Source organism: Rhodnius prolixus, unplaced genomic scaffold (genome assembly GCF_049639745.1).
Source record: "Rhodnius prolixus isolate KJV_2025 unplaced genomic scaffold, Rpr scaffold_11, whole genome shotgun sequence".
NCBI lineage: Eukaryota > Metazoa > Arthropoda > Insecta > Hemiptera > Reduviidae > Rhodnius > Rhodnius prolixus.
In genome coordinates this window covers 2727982-2751427 of record NW_027411625.1, presented here as the reverse complement: position 1 = coordinate 2751427, position 23446 = coordinate 2727982, and the positions used below count along the sequence as shown (strand labels likewise).

General features: G+C 31.6%; 2 protein-coding genes across 2 annotated transcripts in view; one reads left to right on the top strand and one right to left on the bottom strand.

Moving 5' to 3' along the window:
- Window positions 1–471: 471 nt before the first annotated feature.
- Window positions 472–7943, top strand: LOC141459099 (uncharacterized). The gene has a single exon (XM_074137690.1). It carries the CDS (start codon window positions 1483–1485, stop codon window positions 2275–2277), a length of 795 nt encoding a protein of 264 aa, XP_073993791.1. The 5' UTR covers window positions 472–1482; the 3' UTR covers window positions 2278–7943.
- Window positions 4848–23446, bottom strand: part of lobo (coiled-coil domain-containing protein lost boys) — a 51273-nt gene continuing 32674 nt past the window's right edge. The window contains exons 11-12 of the mRNA XM_074138421.1: window positions 10587–10712; window positions 4848–4883 (exon numbers count right to left, since the gene is read on the bottom strand). Of these exons, the coding sequence (XP_073994522.1) occupies window positions 4848–4883; window positions 10587–10712 (162 nt within the window). The remainder of the gene's footprint in view (window positions 4884–10586; window positions 10713–23446) is intronic.

Genomic DNA, 23446 nt, shown 5'->3' with positions numbered 1-23446 from the left:
TTTATTTTTTTGAAGCCGTTAGTAGGCGAAAATATTCATTCAATAATGCTTCTATTTCTAGTTTATTATTATTTTTTTTTGGACCATATGGTTTAATGTGGTTTAAAATACATGTTTTGTGATTCCCTAAATTGAGTAAGTGTTTTTGTAGAGCGTAGAGGGTTGATTGGTTTAGGTATCATTACAGTGGGCACATAAAATTTAGCGATTGATGAAATTGTAAATTTTGTTTGAACTTTGCTGGTGATTGATTTTTAGTTTTGATTGGTATTAAGAGGGTAAATTTTGTGTTTCTTTCGTACTTACTTTTTGAACTTTTTTTTTTGTTTTTGCTTTTTTTCGTTAAAATTTTTGTGAAAAGTGAATGTGGAAGATGTTAAGGTGAAGGAGGAATTTCTTTTTTGGAAAGTTGAGGAAAAGGCGAATACTGAAGTCTAGGAGTATTGAAGAGATGGTTGGTTGATTCCGTAGGCGGTGTGTGGCAGTGGTAGCGCATAACGGTCTCCGGCGGGAGTGGACCCTTGTCAAACGTGGACTGTCCACCCTTGCCTCAGAGGTAGCTCACATACACACAGCCATGGTCAGGGCCAGGGGAGGGGGGTGTATTGATCGACACAAAAGGACAAGACCGTGCGTCCCTTCCTCTTCGTCAACCGCTTCCACAGGCCCCTCTCGCTTTGCTTGCACGCCCTTCTGTGTTGGCGGGGTTCCCCCGTCTACGCTCTTCTAGTTGGCCCTCTCATTCTGGCTTTATGTTCGCTCCCTTCACTCGCTGAGAGAGAGCGTTCCGCCGGCCAGACCAGGGTTGCGAGTAATTCTCTCGCGCTCTAGGCCGCCGTTTGGAAACACACGCGCTCTAACACTAACACACTCACATATATATACCTCTAGAACCCCTCTTGTGTTGCGCTTGGCCTGTAGAAAAGGCGGACAGACGCGCGCGCCTCCCTCTGGAAACTCGCGCGCGCTTATACACACACATACACACACACATATATATATACATACACACTACGCTAACATTTCCTCTGGGCTGGTTGCTTGGGTCCCTTCTCACCCATGGCCGAGTTGTTGGTCCTGTACACCCCTTGGCAAGGAGAGAGAGTAATCTGCCCCTCCTTGTTCATCCTGCCGCGAGACGCCGTCACTGTCTCGCTCTTGGCCGCGCGCTATACGGACGGGGCGCGCTTTTGCTCTCCCCTCCTCGACAACCCCTCGTCCCCCACTCCTTTGCAGGACAAAATACGAACTAGAACACAACAGGCAGAGTGTAAGGCTTCAGCACAGTCAGGCCAGCAGACTCACTTGCGTCAGCTTCTCTCTAGTCTACTTTCGCAGTGTACTCATAAAAAAAAGAAAAAAAAAGTTAATCATACTTTCAAAGTTTTACTTTAAAAAAGAAAGTGCAGTGATATTTCATAATTAGTTTTCGTAAATGACACAAAGTTTAACAGTGTAAAAAAAAACAAATATACATAAACAATGTCTAAGGTCGGTACGAAACGTCAAGTTCGCCAGCTGTCCGTACACGAAAAACTGGAAGCAATTCAAAGAGTCCATGAAGGTGAATCAAAAGCCAGTGTAGCACGTGTCATGGGCGTACCAGAATCAACTCTTCGCGGATGGTGCAAAAACGAGGACAAACTACACGCAATGGCTATTAAAACTAGCCTTGACAATACACCAGAAACAACAATGTTATCCACAACAACTAGTTCAACGGATGGCGGTCCATCAGATTCTAAAAGGCTAAAAGAGGATTATCAATACCATTGGAATCAATCTATGCTATCAACACCATTAGCGGCTGCAACGACAACACTAACAACCACAACAATCCAACCGCAACAGCAACAACAACAACAAACCACAACAAATAATACAACATTAACGACAAATACATCCACAGAATCATGGTTTTGGCGTTGGTATAAACATTATGGATTTCATAATCCATTAGAACCATTACCATTGGTGAAATCTAAATCCACATTGGATACTGTACTGCTCAATTTGAACAACAATAATGTACAAGAAGAGATTAAAGAGAATAACCATGCAAATACTATCTCATCGGATGAAGATGATCCACCAGAAACAGCGCAAGAAGCCTTAAAACATGGTGAGAAATTTTTAAGATGGTTAGAATGTTGTTCAGATCCGTCGGTTACTGCTGTCCAATTATTACAATTTCGCTATCTATTAAATAATGTAAGATCATGCGCAGAACGTAGAGCGAACAAAATGAAAACGGTTCCTCGTTCAAGAAGAAAATAAGTGTGGTACAAAGGATCATCAACAAGATTGGCTATTTTCCGCAGAGTAAGGACGATACTGGAAATTCATTATTTGACTGTATTCAAATGGTGGGCAGAAAAATGAATTAAGTTCGGCTTTTGAAGAAAGAAGTTTTACAGTAAATCTTCGTTTCAAGATACACCTCCATACGAGCTTACAGGTATTAGTGTAAATTATTTAAGCAAATTTACAGGGTTAATAAAACTCTTTTTTTTCCTGTGTTTTCTAGTGTTAACTATAAAAGTTTAAGTTCCTGTTTAATTTTAAACTACATTCTAATTTTTATTTTTTAGTTTTAAACCCTTTTAAACTTTAAAATGTTCCCCTTTATATAAATTACTAATGAAACTAATCAGGTACAGAACTATATTGTTTCATAAAAGAGTTCTGTAGTCTCGTGTGATACCATTAGTATTTAAAAACAAAAAAAATTAAAAATAATGTAAATACTGACGTTAAAAAATTAAAATGAATAAATCAAAACCTAATAGCTATTCTTCACTTAGTTTCTTGTTTTATTATTAAAAGTTTTTAAATAAAAGATAAAATAATTAAGAATTCAGCGTGGAAAAATTTTGTGGTAATACTAGAAAAGATTTTGGAGAACCACAATTTTAAATCGCACAAAATTGTAAGTATTTTAAAATGTAGGATTCTTTTTCTATTCCTTTTGATTTTGTTTTTTGATTTTTAGTTTTTGTGAAGAAAAGCTATATTTTAATTATTATTATTATTATTATTTTGAATATTACTAAATTTTTCAATCAAATTTAACTTATTTTTAATAAATCCTTTTTACTTTAACAAATTGTGTACAATAAAAATTCGGTATAAAATTCAAAGATGTGTTTATTTCCGGTCGCAACGGCTCTTTAAATCTTAAAAAAAAGAGAGAAGTGACGTAATTTCTCGAAACACGAAAGTTTTTTAAAGGCATAACTAGTAAATATTGCATTTTCAGCGGATGTTTTGTATGTGCATGGGATGAATTTTATGAGTTCTAAGTTCAATTTTTAATAGAAAAAAATCTGTTAAATTCAAATATGGAATTAAACGATTCTTTTAATTTATTTTTCTGGTGCACAAATTAAATTCAATGTAAAAGGAGTTTTATACGTAAAATTTTTATTGGGAAATCTGAATTTTAAGATAAATTTTGGAGGAAGTGCTTATATTTTAATCAAAAGTATCTTCGTAAGTTCATTAAACCGTTTTGATTGAGAGAAATAGAATTTTTTTTTTTTTATTAAAATCTTTTGACCTTTTTAAAAGTGCTATTTAGGTTTATCTTTTTCACGAAACAATTTTGAATGCTATAAATGGTAACTTAAAGCTCAAAATTTCCGTGCGCTTTGTTTTATAACTTAATGTAGCCTTCAAATTTTATAGTTTTGGCCAAAATATTCTACTAGAAGTGTGACTTTATAGTTTCCTTTTTCTGTCAAATTTTGTCGAAAATTATTCTAATTATTCCCATCTGGAATTTCGAAGTAATTTACTTGCTTAAAAAGTTGGGACGTTCAAAAAAAATAAAAAACATTTATTTTTTCATTGGTTCTCAGGATGTTGTAATTTTCTGAAGATAATCCCTCTGCAGTGTTAAATGAAAACTATTTCTTTCTGTTAATATTGCTCCCTTATTTAGTTTTTCTCGAATTTAATATTAGGTTTCGTATTACAGGAAAAAAAAGTGGTAATATTCGATTGTGGTTAGCATTACTGAACCCTAGATAATTCAGATTTGATCATTTCGTTTTGATAGACCTAACAGAAGGATGTTAAATTAAGGAATTGGGTCGAACTCTATGTGAATCAAAAAAGTTAATTGTCAAGATTTTTTTTTTAAATTTTAGAGAAAATTATTAGAAATAGTTCCAACAAGATTTATTAATTTTCATATTCAAACAAAAACTTGATCACTTTTGATATTAATTCTAAATACTTCGTAAAACAAAAACAACGAGACAGTCGTCAAAAGACTTTAACCCTCAAGAGAATGAGAAACTTTAAAATCATATTTTTAACAAATCAAAAACTTTGTACTTTGTTCTCGGTTAGTACGAAAAGATTGTACTTTACTACGCCGACAATTCTGGTTTGTTCTTTAAAAATAATCTTCAGAAGTTTAAACGTGAACACATTTTTACAGAAATAACATCAAATTATACGTTTCACTGTTCATAAAGCACAAATAAAGAGTTTATTTTAATTTTCCAACTGTAATTACTATTGGAAATATTTTCATGTTGGTAGCTCTGCAGAGATTTAAAAAATATATATAAAAAATCCTTAACCATCGGCCATATCCCTTTTTTGATAAAAATAAAGTTCAGATAGAAAAACAATAATAATAACTAAATAATCGAACTTTGGCAAAAAAAACCTATTTTTCTCATTGCCTTCAATTATTTTGGACTAGATTATACCCAGCATAAAGAGGACATTCCACTTTTTTTTTTGTTTTAACGAAAAAGGTTTTTGCTTTTTCATTTTTTTTTTCGGAGATGGTTTTTTTGAGGGGAAACAGTACGATATTATCTTTAGAACTGTTATAGGTTGGTCACAAGGGAAGGTTCCTCCTCCACCTGTGTAATAGAGTTCTGTTATTATAGATCAATGAACGTGTATTTTATACCTTGACCTATTTTCATTCTTTTTATTAGGGCAGTGTTACTTAGTTTACTTAAATTACAATTTGCTTTTTTTTGTAATACTTATCAATGTTCATGACATAACAGAGAATTACAAAAAAAAAATTAAGGTTTTGTTGCCCTGTAAACCACAAACAAAATAGTCGTATTAATGAAGATTTGTTCTTAATAGAGTTGAGCATCAATATTTCATTATTATATATAAAAAAAGATGAAGAAATAATTCATTTATTTTGTTTATAGCGTTTTAATGAAAAGGCGTTTTTAATCGTTTTAGCGTTTTAATTGAATGAAACATATTCAATCTAAGCGATATCTTTTAAGCTCATCGCCCTTTAGAAATACCCTCTAGTGGTAATTTGATGATAGGTCTACGTATTTTAGTGTGCTTAAATGCAGAGAAATATTTTCTTTTGTGTGCATGTTTTATCTTGTAAATCGCTAAAATGGAAAACCTTTTTTTGAAAAATTTTACTTCCAAATTTGGATTTTTCTTTTTTTTAGGCTCTGTTGCTTTCCAAAGATATTTTTCCAAATCTGTTGATATAAGGCCACCATCTGAGCATTGCAATTTAGGCCTAACCGTTGGTCTTTTTTGTTTCTACGCTGTGCATTAAAAAGCCTTTTTTGGGGGGGGGAGGGGACCCTAGAATCTCAATTAAATTTTTGAAAAATTTCCCAAACCATATATAGGTTTACTTGATTTGAGAGTTGTCTTAAATATCTGGTTAAATGAGGAACATTTTGAGGTGTGTTTGTTAATTTGTTTTTTTTGTTTTTGGCGGGAGGGGGGCAACAGCTTCCACAATATCCAACCTTTTTTTTTTTTTTAAGAAAAGACGCTAAAGTTGGATCGAAACGTTGAAAACAATTTAAATTTTCATTTATCCTAATAGAACTCACTATTTCCATTGCAACTATATCATTTTTAAGAAATCTATTTAACAACAGCCAAATTTGGGAAAAAACCAAAAACTTCCGTACACTCCTAAGAGAGCCTAACAACAAAACAAAAGCACTAGACAATTATTATCACCACTAAATGTAATCGTTAAAATGGTAGCAACAGTTAATTTTGATTGAAAAACTAGTATTAAAACTTAAAAAACTAATAATATTTGTTGCTTATTGAAGGTTATTATTTGCTTTTTCATTTTATTTCACAAAATTATTTTGAGGTATACACACGTTACTTTAATTGATTACTTTTAAAACATTATAATTCCATTTTAAATAGCCATATATTTGTAAAGATGGTTAGTCTTTAAGCTAGCATGTTTTAGATTTCTAAATTATTATTTGTTTTTAATATTTATTATAAAATCAAATTCCACATATCGCGGGGAAGTATACACAATAGATTTATTCTTAATTTCTGTTTAAATAGAAAGCACAAAAATAACAGATAAATGTGGTTTTTATACTGTATAAATCTCGAAAATTATGTTAGCTGCTTTCAACATTCTGATCTTACGATATAGAAACAAAATGGATGTTTATTTTATGCCTAAATTAAATCTGGTGCGGAGAAAATATATAATTATTTGAGAATTTACCATTTAACGCAAAAGATTCTTAGAAGGGGAAATTATACTTGGATATGGGGCGGAATACTCCTGATCCATTCTTTTGTAACTGTGCAGGGTTTTGGTGAAAAACTTTTACTTTGCTTTAGTAGTCTACAAACAACTTAGGGTGCGATCCACTAAGCGACCACAACGATCAAAACATACCTTCAGGCGTTCCACTTGGCGACCGCGGCCGTTGTGGTCGTGGCGAAAACGTCACTATTTTCGCTCACGCGAAGCCCACAACGCCCCATCTATAGAGCTGGGTCGAAGTGGGCGTTCAAAAATATGGCGTAATTTTTAAAACAAAATATGGCGACCGAAAAAATTATCTCATGTAAATGAAAGTATTATTTCATGTAAATAATTGAATGTGTTTCTCGAAAGTCTACAAAAAAATAAATAAATAAATAATTACTTATCCATTTACATACTAAATCACTGAATAACACAAAATCATTTACCTGAGATAACTTTTAAATTCTTCATCTGAATAAAGTTTAATTACACTGATAGCTAATAATAGGTGGCCTAAGTTTTCGCTTTTTATCATTGCGATTTTGTAAAATTGCATTCCACTCTTCATCGGAACTAGATAAAGAACTTTCTAAAGCATTATTAATAAATATCCAACTGTTGCCACAAAAGACATTTTAATTTTATTTAAACGTAAATTTTATAAATACTCCACTAAAATATAATATAAAAAATTGAATTATATATATTCTTTTAATGTCAACTTTACCAATAATTAATAAAGTTTATTATAACTGCTTATAAACGGGGTTAAAATTAAAAAATAACCTCTTCATACTTCTAACTTATTTTCGAGGCCGCCATATGTAATGTTTACATGAACGGTTAAAACGCCCACAGTCCATTCCACTTGGGTTTTCGATCGCAACGCTCGCAAGCAAGTGGAACGGGCAAAATCGCGGTCGTGAGCGTGGTCATCGTGGTCGCTTAGTGGAACGCACCCTTAGTAGTCTTACGCGAATTCAATCTTAAATCGTTTTCGTTTAATTTTGTATTTTATTTTTTACAAAACGACTAATTTTTTTACTTAATGGCCAATAAAAACATTAAAGCTTAAGGGGTAAAATCACTTTTGTTGAATGTTTGTTCTAAGTGGTTCTTAGATAAGTTAAAACCCTATTTTTTTCAAAAAATAAAATTTTTTATAACCTCATTTCTCTACCTTGACAGTACCCAAAACCAAATTAAAATATAATCACACCTAATATTAAATGACAAAATTCGGCAATGATAGAAAAAGAAAATTACTCAAGAGATCACAGTCAAATCAAGATGTCGTATTATTTAAACGCAAAACAATTTTCCTAATTTTAAAAAATAATGGCGTATGATGAAAAAAAAATAATACACAGATAGGGGAACAGATTATCTATGTGGTTAGCATACTGGATTCCCACGCGTTCAAATCCCGGGTACGAATCCAGCTGTTGGCCACTTAGATTTTTCACTTTTCCTAGGAGCTTCATACAGCTCGTACAGTGTTGTCTGTAACCAGAGAACACTGTCAGAAGGCCGGCAGTTCAATGAATAAAGCTTACACAGTTGACGTATCTTAAAATTATTTAAAAAATTAATTATCAAGTTAAATATTTTGTTTTATAAAACTATTAGCGAATTAAACATCTCTTAATCGCTTTGTCTTTATTAAACAAATCGTTTAAATTAAACCTATTGTTTTTAGTTTAGGCAGAAATTAAGAATATTTTTTTTGACCGATCAATTGATTTTTGATTTGTAGCTTTATTTAGAAGAAGGGAAAGTTTCCTATATTTTTAATTGAATTTTCCTTTATTAAAGTTTTTTTTTTTTTTTGGATTATTTTAATGCCAAAAACTATAAGCTGGGACCAGCATTATTCTCAAGAAAATTTACTTTTAATATTTATAAAATTTGGTGGAAATAAAAAAAAAAGAAAGAGGCCCCCAAGAGATCTCAAACAAAAATTTTAAGATTATAGGGGGATTTTGTTTTATTATTTTATTTATTAAATATAAATCTACTCATATTTTGTGTCAAAAAAAGAGTTTTTACCAGACAAAAAACATGTCAAATAAAAAGAAAAGTAGAACTGTTCAAAATCTCCTACAATTATTATTTTTTAACTTAAAACAAGGAAAACGCATTGTTCTTTACGAAAATATACCATATTCTTTTAAGAATTTGATTGGAGAATAGTACGAGTATTTATACTAAAGCAAACTGTTTAGGTTTAAAAATAAGGTTACAAAATTGTCCATTTTTCACCAAACAACATCTTAGCTTCTTCTTTTTATTATTATTTCTGTTTTTATCATGTAAGGCATAACTTTTCTCTTTTTATTTCACAGTTATGCGGCTTTTAAAAAAAATTTTTTGGATTTTATTTAAAACACAAATGTACTGTGGGATTCATAGATTACCTGTTAACGCGACTCACCTAGATACCAATTATTTAGTACAAAAAGTTTTCAGTCCTACAACAGTTTAATTAGGCTTTGCCCTAAGACTGGAGAGAGGGTTTACTAAGGGTACGTTTACAACGGAGCTGTGAGTATAGATGATAGCAGAGATGATAACTGATAGAGTAAAATATAATCGCTGATTAGTGTGCACAACAGAGCTGTGATACATGCAACATGTCCGAGAAGTGAAGAAGAGTTTTTATGTTCAGCAGCAACAAAAAGGTATATTTTAAAGAAAAAACGCTTTAGAAAATATCATGTACATACCATAAATAAAAAACGAAGTACTTTGGGCGAATTTCACCATTTATATAAGGAACTTAGAAATTATCCGGATCGTTTTTTTGAATATGTGAGGATGGGTCCACCCACATTCGACTATATTTTAGAAAAAATAAGGTCAAAATTAAGAAAACTTTGGAAAAATTGTCATGGAAATCCTATAACCATAGAAGAAAAACTAGTGATTACTCTTAGGTTAGTAATGATTTTATTGAAAAAAAAAAACAAATAAATACACATGAAAATAAATGTAAGCACGATTTAAAAAACAAAATATTGTTGAAAAGTAAATAATAAAAAATAATGAGTAAAGACAGCACTAAATAATTTTTCGACGTCCATTTTGAAGCTCCGATACTGGAGTTCAGCTAGCAGAAAAATGAAAAATTCAATTCTATCATCTATGCTCGTTTATAGCAGCGAGTATGAGTCACTAGTCGAAGCTTCGTTGTGCACGCTCTCTTAAGAATGTACTAGGTTATTCTATAAGCGCTGATGCATCACTGCTATCATCTCCGCTATCATCTATGCTCACAGCTCCGTTGTGAACGTACCCAGACTTTCGCTCAATACGAGCAATGCTTAAAACGATTGTTGAATAATAAAAGAATGGCAATACAGTTCTGTTTTAGGCGGTTATAGATATATTTCATTAAGGTTATATTAAGTGTCGCAACAAACCAAGAACTCTATTTATTTAATATTTTTCAATACATGATGCCCTTCACGTAGAACTGTTAGAAGTTTAAGGTGTTGACTTTTTTTTCTCGTATCTGAAACGTTGTATAGTTTTGGTTTAGAGTAAAATTCTTTATATTAGCAATGACCAGATTTCAGCTCTACGTACACGTAAAAACGTTCATTAAGCTTTACCTCTCTCTCTCAACCACAGTCTAATAAAAAATAAAAAAAAAACTGTTCTGAAAAACGTAGCTTATAAATAAATACTGTGGGTGCCACATTATAGATTCTTTTAAAGGTCCACCATTAGCTGTATTTATATTTATAACAGAAAAAAAAATATTCCATTAAAAAATTATGTAAATCACATCCACATTTTTTAGAAATCTCCAAGAAATAGCAAAAACAAAAATACGATCCAAAGGTGTAAAGGAAAGGTTATTTTAACAATATTGAGCATTTAAAAAAAATATACATTTAATATAAACATGAGTACAATAAGAATTTGGCATGAAAAAGAGAATAAACAAACCAACTTGTTTAAACTTATATTAAACTGAAAAGACTTAGTTTTATAATTTAGTATTATTTTTAATTAAGCTAAATATAAAAAAAATAATATACTTTACCAAAGAAATAGAATTTAAAAATGGAACACACTTAATGTAATCAGATATGAATAGACCAATGTATTCCCAACATATTAGTCGATGGTAAATTAGTTGTATGGGCTTTACCATCGAACAAATGCATCTCTGTAACAAAATTAAAATAAAATCAATTATTAAATTGAATCTTTACTATCATTTTCTAAAGATTCTTTTTAAAATACTTCGACTTTAAAAATTAATGTAATGTGGTTTACATTATTACGTCGTTTTTAGTTTTTCTTTTAAAAATGTGCCAAAAAAAAAAAAAAAATTGTATTTAACTTAAAGGGGGATGCTTTAATGTATTTAATGTATGCTTCTTTTTTGGAACAGATTAGCCAAATAGGTTCCCATAAATGTAATTTGTATATTTGTGCATTTGGTTTTCAAGACTTGTTTAAGTTATATCCATTTCTTTTAAAGTTTTGTGAGGTTTCAGGTCAAGGTACGGAAAATAAATAAAATGTTCGCTAATTTTATTTTTTGAATATTTATTGCATAAATATTTTGGATTATATGTACCATTTGATTTCACAATTAATTGAAAATTATCCCTATAGAACAAGTTTAGGTTACGAAATTTAGTTAATTATTGTTAAAAGTTGTATTCTTCTCTTTTGCGAATAGCCAGGAAAAGATAATTTGTTACAAAACTTAATAGAAAATTACAAGTTTTCTTGACAACCAATTATTTAAATGAAAATTAGTTAAGCGAGGAGGATAGGGTCAAAAAGAACAGGAAAGAAAAACTAGCCTTCACGACGTTTCAACAGTTTCCCTATGTCTATTTCAATAATATTTATTTCTATAACACATTATTATATAATAATAGATGAAAATTTCATTTTTATTACTCATAAACATACTTATAAACAGGCGCACATTTATTTAATAAGTTCACAAAAAAAGCGAATGCACATTATAGTGTGTTTATTTTGCAATGAAAGTGTAAATTAAATCATTATTTTTGGCCTTAGAAAAATGGATGATTCTCCCTAAAATAACTCAAGAAAAAAAAAAATGAAAGCAATTTGGCTGTTTACTTTTCTCCTCGCTTCATCTGACTATCGGCACTATTGGATGTTGTGGCGGTTCGTATTGCCCATGGTCTAACTGCTTGGTTTGTACCAGGTCACCGACAGTTTTTTAAAACCTGGTCCATTCCAGCAAGTTTCTTAGCCTAAAGACAATTTGCTTTCTTTTCAATTTCTCATTAGATGTCCCTTAAAAATAAGCGGTTTCCCCAATTTCTTTACGCTAATAAAGAATAATATTTCTCTGTTCTATCCAAATTTGTCTTAAAGATTTCCTCATTTTGTTATTCTGTTGGTCCATGGTACTCTCAGCATCCTTTGGTTAAGTCCCACATTTTGAATCTTTCAATAATATTTATGGGATGATGCTTTTCATTAGCTTGTTTCCCTACAACCGTAATGATTGCACATAACACTTAAAAAGAATCATTACTAACAACCAGAAATTGCCTATAAATTAACTTAGGAATAAATTGAGGTAGTTTTCTGTTAGCCGGGCGCAAATGTCGCCAATTGTTGTAAACCAAACGCGAGCCAAGTAAACGGAATGGAAAGTCAAAAACGTTCAACTATAAACTGTTTTACCCAAAACTGTTTTTTCACTTGCGCCCGGCTAACGGAAAAGTACCACAATGGTTTTTTAGATAAAGACAAAAGGGGAAATTCTGTCGAAACAGTTGCATAGATATTCATTTTCTACTTTTTTTTTTGACCTCAATTCACCAGAAAACTATTCTTAATTTAAGACTATCTATTGTGGTGTCTACCGTTATGGGGAAAATTCAACTTGTTTGGGTTGCTATTTGAAATGAATTCTCTCTCACTATTGGGAAAAACCCAAACTTTATAAATATAGCTTAAAATTTTTAGGTTTCAAACATTGTGGGCCTCTGTTTTTCAACAATTTTATAGCTTCAGTTATAGTTTTAATATTACACAATAAGGTCGAAGTTTTTAAAAACAAATCATCAGAAATTTAAAAAAATGTATATATATTGAAAAATATTTAAAACCAAATACACTGTCAGCAAAAACCATCACACGTAATCAATGTTTGTTTTTTAAGTAAATAAAAAACACAAAGACGTACCTAATTTGGTAAGCACTTCGCGAAAAATAAAAATAAATGTGAAATAATATTTAAAAAATTAAAAGTATTTTACGTTAATCAGAAAAAAAAAAAAAAATTGACAATATAATTCCTATTTTTCATTACAATATGCTATTATATTTTTCTATGTATGTCTTTTATGCAATACTGTACAAATATGCCTTTTGTATTTTCTTAAAAGTATTTTTTAAACAAATTCTACCACTTTGTATGTTAGTCTTTTAAGGAGATTAAATATATAATTGATATATACGATAATTTTTATAATAAAATCAAAACCAAAAAAAAATACAAGCTAAAACTGCAGTGTTTTTTTCTTATACCGAATGATACCCTAATTGACTAAAAGATAAAAAGCCTTATGCTAAAATAGCGAGCAGGTAAGTAAAATATCTTGTATGGAACATAGAATCTAAGAAATTACTAAAATTGAATTTACTTTCGCTATCCCTCAAAAGTATTTCCTTTATTTACAATCATAAAACTGATTGTATATTATAACTAATGCTTACATAAAAGTAGACATGATTATTATTTGAAACAGTAATGACAGAGTTAAACCGTATTTTCAAAACATTAGGAAATACGTTATCAAATAATAGCATTTCATAAAATAGAAAAAAAGCAATCAAAAAATTTCAAGTTAATTGAGCATTTCAAAAAGAACCTTTTTAAAATTGATTAAAAGATTATAAAGAAGATCGATTATAACGTAAACAAATTTATAGCCAATGGATCTGTCTCAAACAAACAACGAAAGACATCTCTAGTACAGGATCGAAGATTACATATAGATTATTTACAGCCTCTGAAATCAGAGCCATCATTAACAGAACTCGATCTGAAGATATTTTGGTCGCTGCCAGAAAACACATTATCGAGGCATATTAAAATTAGAACACTACGAAGAGAGATATGAAGGTTTGAAATTTGAACAGTCTGCAAAAACACAAAAATTTAACCTTCTATATCTCAATAACTATCATCACTAAAACATTGCTATTTATGTCAGCTATAGGGTCCACTTTTCTCTATAATTCGGTAAAGAAATCAATCAAATTGGAACAATACGAAGAGAGATATGAAGGTTTAAAATTGGAACGGTTTGCAATACCTCAAAAATTTAACCTTCCATATCTCAATAACTATCTTCACTAAAACATTGCTATTTATGTCAGCTATAGGGTCCACTTTTCTCTATAATTCGGTAAAGAAATCAATCAAATTGGAACAATACGAAGAGAGATATGAAGGTTTAAAATTGGAACGGTTTGCAATACCTCAAAAATTTAACCTTCCATATCTCAATAACTATCTTCACTAAAACATTGCTATTTATGTCAGCTATAGGGTCCACTTTTCTCTATAATTCGGTAAAGAAATCAATCAAATTGGAACAATACGAAGAGAGATATGAAGGTTTAAAATTGGAACGGTTTGCAATACCTCAAAAATTTAACCTTCCATATCTCAATAACTATCTTCACTAAAACATTGCTATTTATGTCAGCTATAGGGGCCACTTTTCTCTATAATTCGGTAAAGAAATCAATCAAATTGGAACAATACGAAGAGAGATATGAAGGTTTGAAATTTGAACGGTTTGGAATACCTCAAAAATTTAACCTTCCATATCTTAATAACTATCATCACTAAAACATTGCTATTTATGTCAGCTATAGGGTCCACTTTTCTCTATAATTCGGTAAAGAAATCAATCAAATTGGAACAATACGAAGAGAGATATGAAGGTTTAAAATTGGAACGGTTTGCAATACCTCAAAAATTTAACCTTCCATATCTCAATAACTATCTTCACTAAAACATTGCTATTTATGTCAGCTATAGGGTCCACTTTTCTCCAAAATTCAGTAAAAAAATCAATCAAATTGGAACAATACGAAGAGAGATATGAAGGTTTAAAATTGGAACGGTTTGCAATACCTCAAAAATTTAACCTTCTATATCACAATAACTATCATCACTAAAACATTGCTATTTATGTCAGCTATAGGGTCCACTTTTCTCCAAAATTCAGTAAAGAAATCATTAAAATTGGAACAATATGAAGAGAGATATGAAGGTTTAAAATTTGAACGATTTGCTAAACCTCAAAAATTTAACCTTCCATATCTCAATAACTATCATCACTAAAACATTGCTATTTATGTCAGCTATAGGGTCCACTTTTCTCCAAAATTCAGTAAAGAAATCATTAAAATTGGAACAATACGAAGAGAGATATGAAGGTTTGAAATTTGAACGGTTCGGAATACCTCAAAAATTTAACTTTCCATATCTCAATAACTATCATCACTAAAACATTGCTATTTATGTCAGCTATAGGGTCCACTTTTCTCCAAAATTCAGTAAAGAAATCATTAAAATTGGAACAATATGAAGAGAGATATGAAGGTTTAAAATTGGAACGGTTTGCAATACCTCAAAAATTTAACCTTCCATATCTCAATAACTATCATCACTAAAACATTGCTATTTATGTCAGCTATAGGGTCCACTTTTCTCCAAAATTCAGTAAAGAAATCAATCAAATTGGAACAATACGAAGAGAGATATGAAGGTTTGAAATTTGAACGGTTTGGAATACCTCAAAAATTTAACCTTCCATATCTTAATAACTATCATCACTAAAACATTGCTATTTATGTCAGCTATAGGGTCCACTTTTCTCTATAATTCGGTAAAGAAATCAATCAAATTGGAACAATACGAAGAGAGATATGAAGGTTTAAAATTGGAACGGTTTGCAATACCTCAAAAATTTAACCTTCCATATCTCAATAACTATCTTCACTAAAACATTGCTATTTATGTCAGCTATAGGGTCCACTTTTCTCCAAAATTCAGTAAAAAAATCATTAAAATTGGAACAATATGAAGAGAGATATGAAGGTTTAAAATTTGAACGATTGGCTAAACCTCAAAAATTTAACCTTCTATATCACAATAACTATCATCACTAAAACATTGCTATTTATGTCAGCTATAGGGTCCACTTTTCTCCAAAATTCAGTAAAAAAATCATTAAAATTGGAACAATATGAAGAGAGATATGAAGGTTTAAAATTTGAACGATTTGCTAAACCTCAAAAATTTAACCTTCCATATCTCAATAACTATCATCACTAAAACATTGCTATTTATGTCAGCTATAGGGTCCACTTTTCTCCAAAATTCAGTAAAGAAATCAATCAAATTGGAACAATACGAAGAGAGATATGAAGGTTTAAAATTGGAACGGTTTGCAATACCTCAAAAATTTAACCTTCCATATCTGAATAACTATCATCACTAAAACATTGCTATTTATGTCAGCTATAGGGTCCACTTTTCTTCAAAATTCAGTAAAGAAATCATTCAAATTGGAACAATACGAAGAGAGATATGAAGGTTTGAAATTTGAACGGTTCGGAATACCTCAAAAATTTAACCTTCCATATCTCAACAACTATCATCACTAAAACATTGCTATTTATGTCAGCTATAGGGTCCACTTTTCTCCAAAATCCATTAAAGAAATCATTAAAATTGGAACAATACGAAGTGAGATATAAAGGTTTGAAATTTGAACGGTTTGGAATACCTCAAAAATTTAACCTTCCATATCTCAATAACTATCATCACTAAAACATTGCTATTTATGTCAGCTATAGGGTCCACTTTTCTCTATAATTCGGTAAAGAAATCAATCAAATTGGAACAATACGAAGAGAGATATGAAGGTTTAAAATTGGAACGGTTTGCAATACCTCAAAAATTTAACCTTCCATATCTCAATAACTATCTTCACTAAAACATTGCTATTTATGTCAGCTATAGGGTCCACTTTTCTCCAAAATTCAGTAAAAAAATCATTAAAATTGGAACAATATGAAGAGAGATATGAAGGTTTAAAATTTGAACGATTTGCTAAACCTCAAAAATTTAACCTTCTATATCATAATAACTATCATCACTAAAACATTGCTATTTATGTCAGCTATAGGGTCCACTTTTCTCCAAAATTCAGTAAAAAAATCATTAAAATTGGAACAATATGAAGAGAGATATGAAGGTTTAAAATTTGAACGATTTGCTAAACCTCAAAAATTTAACCTTCCATATCTCAATAACTATCATCACTAAAACATTGCTATTTATGTCAGCTATAGGGTCCACTTTTCTCCAAAATTCAGTAAAGAAATCAATCAAATTGGAACAATACGAAGAGAGATATGAAGGTTTAAAATTGGAACGGTTTGCAATACCTCAAAAATTTAACCTTCCATATCTCAATAACTATTTTCACTAAAACATTGCTATTTATGTCAGCTATAGGGTCCACTTTTCTCCAAAATTCAGTAAAGAAATCATTAAAATTGGAACAATACGAAGAGAGATATGAAGGTTTGAAATTTGAACGGTTCGGAATACCTCAAAAATTTAACCTTCCATATCTCAATAACTATCATCACTAAAACATTGCTATTTATGTCAGCTATAGGGTCCACTTTTCTCCAAAATTCAGTAAAGAAATCATTAAAATTGGAACAATATGAAGAGAGATATGAAGGTTTAAAATTTGAACGATTTGCTAAACCTCAAAAATTTAACCTTCTATATCACAATAACTATCATCACTAAAACATTGCTATTTATGTCAGCTATAGGGTCCACTTTTCTCCAAAATTCAGTAAAGAAATCAATCAAATTGGAACAATACGAAGAGAGATATGAAGGTTTAAAATTGGAACGGTTTGCAATACCTCAAAAATTTAACCTTCCATATCTGAATAACTATCATCACTAAAACATTGCTATTTATGTCAGCTATAGGGTCCACTTTTCTCCAAAATTCAGTAAAGAAATCATTCAAATTGGAACAATACGAAGAGAGATATGAAGGTTTGAAATTTGAACGGTTCGGAATACCTCAAAAATTTAACCTTCCATATCTCAATAACTATCATCACTAAAACATTGCTATTTATGTCAGCTATAGGGTCCACTTTTCTCCAAAATCCATTAAAGAAATCATTAAAATTGGAACAATACGAAGTGAGATATAAAGGTTTGAAATTTGAACGGTTTGGAATACCTCAAAAATTTAACCTTCCATATCTCAATAACTATCATCACTAAAACATTGCTATTTATGTCAGCTATAGGGTCCACTTTTCTCTATAATTCGGTAAAGAAATCAATCAAATTGGAACAATACGAAGAGAGATATGAAGGTTTAAAATTGGAACGGTTTGCAATAGCTCAAAAATTTAACCTTCCATATCTCAATAACTATCTTCACTAAAACATTGCTATTTATGTCAGCTATAGGGGCCCCTTTTCTCTATAATTCGGTAAAGAAATCAATCAAATTGGAACAATACGAAGAGAGATATGAAGGTTTAAAATTGGAACGGTTTGCAATACCTCAAAAATTTAACCTTTCATATCTCAATAACTATCACTTGCAAAGCCACGGCCATAGCTACTAAACCAACACCCAAATTCTAATTGAAATTATAATAATTGAATAATATTTAATTCTTAGTTTTATTGTTAAAAAAAGAAACAAAACAAAACGCAATACCAACTGTTGCTCTGCTTAGATTTAGAGAATATAAACAATTTATTTATATTTAATAATGTGTTTATTATATAGTCACCCTGATTATTATTATTATTATTTTTAGTATTAAAGGCGTTTATTGGCAAAATTCCATGATGGAATTTGTTTACATGTCCAGTCATTATTTGCGATAGGTACAATACAATCTAATCTAATCTAGGTTTGATGTCGTATTATTTTTCGACAAATGTTTTGTTAGAGAATTTCGGTGGAATTATTGTTCTCTTGCTTTTGTCAATATGGTGGTATTTCAATAGTTATTAGCAAAAAGCAAATATTTTTTCTTAGTTTAATAAAATGCATAAGTTAGAACTTCGGCTATTATTATATTAGGCCATTTTATTTATTTATTAAAAATGATTTAAGTGGCAGTGAATATTTAGTTTCAAAATTTTTAACGTAAAACATCTTACAAAGAATAAGAGAAGGGGAGGAAAAAAAAGGGAATCTACTTTAGCGCTGTCCGGTGGCATATTACACAACACGCACTAGGTTTGTTGTACAGTCTGCTTGAGTCATCATCAGCGAGCAGTGCGTGGGAGCGCTCTTGTCGTTCTCCCCTTAACTCTACATCAATAACCTCCTCTCGCTTACGCAAATAGTCTCAGGCTTCCACACGCAGTTCGGCCCACATTGCAAATCTTACAGGAAGATTTTGGTACCCTAATTATTCGACTGTTTCCTGAACCCTCCATTTACGCATTTTTTTGTAAACTATTGCCCTGTAGTGGAAGCATCGCGATTGTTTACAATTTTCAAAAATGGAGTTTGTTCTAGAACAAATAATATCTTGAGATACACGTGGCATCCCCCATCTGCAGTTAACGTGATTATATTTTCTTGAATCCGGAATTTGGCTAAAAATATAGTTTGGACCAAATGTCAAAATTGTTCGCTATAATAAAATACAGAATACAGTCCAAGGAAGCATTACAGCTCCCTCTGGTCCATGTTTGCCTTAAAGTCAATCCCCTGGAGAAGATGTCGATAATTTTTATTTTTAATTTATTTATTTTGGCGCATCTAGGTTATTATCTGGCTAATTACAGACAAATTAGGAAAAGCTATCTAGAGAGTGGGACAGTCGCACATCTTCCAATTCAGCATTTTTACAATATTTAATAAAAGTGCAAAAAAAAAAGTGATCGTATATTTTTTCAGACGGGGCTTAACATCCAATTATCGATTAGGTGTCGTGAACAGGGACAGAAGCACATACTTTACTTATGGACGTATTTCACCGGGGATCTTCCACGTTCGTGACCACTATGCTAACTTAAAAAAAAGAAAAATTTAAAACTATTAAATATTATACAGATGTTAGATCCGTACATTGTGCTGAAATGGCACAATAAAAGTGTCTTTAACTTTGCCTATCTCTAAGAAAGTCTTCTCTTAAATGAAAGTGCTTTGATGTAGTAAAAAACCTATTTTAAGAGTATTCGACAGAAATCCTTAGAGGGTCATTTAAAAAAACATTTTTTTAATCGTCCTCGATCCGAAGAATGCGTATTAAGTCGCTTTTCGATTGTATAGAAAAAAAGACTCTACTGCAATTTTATACTCCGTTCAGAAATGCTAAAAAACATGGTTTATTCTCTTATACACTTTTTATTTAATATGAAACAAGTGTGATAAACGTAATATTATGCAATCCTACTAGAAAACGAAATTTGTCCAAAATTTCCCTCCCATCTGAACATAAACATGAAGAAGATGAACGATATTTCTCTCAGCGGTCTTTAGTTTTACTATTGGTGTCTTTCATTTTCAAATTTGGAACTTGATTTATAATATTTATAATGAAGTACATCGTATCAAATTAGGTGATGTGGACGAAGGTGACTAGCAAACACACTATAAATTCATTTATATAACTATTAAATAAAAACTAAGCAGTCTAGACTGGGAATCGAACCTAGTGCTACAATACAACTTAGCTTTGCGGGCTGCGCCTTTAACCGCTCGGCTATCGTGGCGCCTTGCTTATCTAACTATTTAATACATTTTAGTGGGAGCCCTAACCATACCTTTCCCTAAGAAAGTGATTTTAATAGAAAAATCCCAGATTAGAAGTAAATTTGACTGCACAAATTACGGCAACAGAATGTTTTTACAAGTTTTTTTTACCCAAATATCTCCAAACTTCGGTAAGTGTCCTCTTGTTTGTTATAATGAGTGTTTCAAAGTTGCACGCAGCTAAGATTGGAACCCCAAATGAAAGGCCGAACGTGCTACCTGCACAGACCGGACCCTTCTAAGAAATGGCTAACTTAACACAATTGTAACAGACCGTGTTTACATCTTTACTATTTCTACTCAAGTAATTATTGTCTTTTCATAAACTTTCACAGAAGTTTTACTAAATGTTTTATTTTTATTTATTTATAGAACAAGTAGAAAGGTATTAAACCAGTTACATGTTGGAATTCGTTATATATTATCTACAAAACATAGCACAATAAGCAATTGTTATTTACTTTTTTAAATTACAAGTATCAAAGAAAGAGTAAGAAAATATATTAATCTATTGTAGATAAATAAAAATGTATATGTTGGTTCGTTCAAAATCTTAAATCTCCGAAATTTCTTTAAATTTCGATTGCTTTGAAATTTTAGCATATCGTTGCATTCGAATACGCTTGTATTTTTGTATAGCCTATTATATAAATGTCGCCCCTTTGACAGGTGAAAACATGTTTTAAAAAAACCAGTGCAACATCTGTTGGACGTTTTTTACGTTTAAATTGACGCAATTAAGGACGAAAATGACTGGAATTAAACAAACAATGCATCTAAAAATCTTAGAGAGTTATAAAATGCAATATGCAGAAGTCTTAAGTAGCCATTGGGCATACATTAAATATAAGAAGTAAAGCTAGTAATAGTAGTAAAGTAATGCCTATTTTTTCAGGCGGGTTTTACGTCTTAAGTAGCCATTGGGCATACATTAAATATAAGAAGTAAAGCTAGTAATAGTAGTAAAGTAATGCCTATTTTTTCAGGCGGGTTTTACGTCAAAATACCAATTTAGGTATCGTGGTCGGAGGCGACTAGCAAACATACTTTACTGTAAATTTTTTTTATTAACCATTAAATAAAATCCAAGGCCTCTAGACCGGGGAATCGAACCCAGTACCACAGTACATATTAGCTTTAGAAGTCTCGCCTCTAACCGCTCGGCTACTGTGGCACCTACACAGTACGTACTTTCAAACTTTAAAAAGAGCTAATTTTATTTGTGTGTGTTTGGATTAAATTCTATTTTGTAAGGCAGAAATAAACTGCCTTACAAAATTGCCAAAATCTTAACTGCATACACACTTGTTAATATCCATCACTATTCGTCCACAGGATGTCATTACCAACTCTGGTGACTGGTAGGAGGTAGGTTACTCAATGCTGAGGGTTGTTACAGCCTTATTTCATATAGCAAAGTTGGTATCGAAGCTTAGAATTTAAAATTAGGTTTCTAGTCTTGGTTGTTCACAATTTCACAGCTTCAACGGACTGAAATCGAGTTCCTTTTAATGCAGATTTGACTTTGGGGAACAGATAAAAGCCACATGGGGCCAAGTAAGGCGAATAAGGCGGATGGCCTAAAACTGGGATGTTTGTACTTGGCTATAAACGTCTTGACAGACAATGCAGTGTGAGCCGGCGCGTTGTCTTGATGGAGAACCCATGACTTGTTCTTCCACAAATCGGGCTATTTTTTCCTTACTCTTTCACGGAGTTGAGCAAGCACCTCTCGGTAGTAATGTTGATTAATTATAATAGATATTTTCATCCGTTTTGGACGTGGAAGGGCAACCCGGACGGTCATTATCTCTGACGTCTTCTCGACCATCTTGGAAACGCTTGAACCACCCAAAAACTTGCGCACATGATAAACATTCATCGCCATAAACTTCTTTTAATAAAAGATAAGTTTCATTAGCGGTTTTACCCAGTTTTGATGTGAAATTTCACGACAATACGTTGCTCTACTACATGTGTAGTATCTTGTTTTCGGCAAAACGAAACTAACACCTCTTACACAAACGACGGTTCCGGTCAGACAGATTTCTCTACAAACACGTGAGACGCTGCACAGCTGTCGGTCGTTAGGATTTGGCGCATGCATAGTTCTTCTGTAGTAGCATCAGTCTCGTCATTTAATAGCCCACACGTCGTACTTTAGGACACGATAGATAGGTTGAGAAAAATCTCCATAGGCAGGTAAGGTTAGCGTGGTTATTTCATCTGTATCAGCTATAGCTGGGGCGAATCTTTAATTTTTAATCAGTAATCTTCTTAAAATACAGATCATGACAACATATTGGGATATATCTCACTGGGGATGAACACTCTGTAAAACTGTTAGTTAGGTTAGAGATCTATATTTTTTGTTTTATTTTATATTCTCTGCCACATAACATACTTTTACAATTAATTAACAGTCATGATCTTTTTATGAGTGAATCTTGTTTAACCAACTTGGCTATGTTTTCATGTAAAAATTTAGCCAAATATACATTTGTAAGCACTCTTTTAAAGAATGAACTTCTGCAAAACAAACTTAACAGCATTAAAGGGAGACTATAACCTTAAACGTCTTTCTAATATGGCGAAAATTTACAGATTTTACCACCTACCAATCTGAAGTAACCCTTAAATTTGCCTCAGTCAGCAAAATGCACAGCTGATCTTACCATGCTGATCTATCTAAACGTGGTACTTAAAGGGAATTGCAAATTTAAGTATTCCTGTAAAGTGCCAGATAGGCGCCACAGTAGCCGAGCGGGTTAGAGGAGACCTGTGAAGCTAATATGTATTGTGGTTACTGGGTTCGATTCCCGGTCTATAGGCCTTGGATTTTATTTAATAATGGTTAATAAAAGAAATGTACAGTCAAGTATGTTTGCTAGTCGCCTCCGTCCATGACACCTAATTTGGTAAGTTGGAAGTAAAGCTCGCCTGAAAAAAATTGGCAATTACTTTACTTTTCTTTTAAAGTGCCACATAAAAACAGTGTATAGAGCTGCCAGTTATTAAAAATGTGTCCGGTAGGACAGTTGTATAA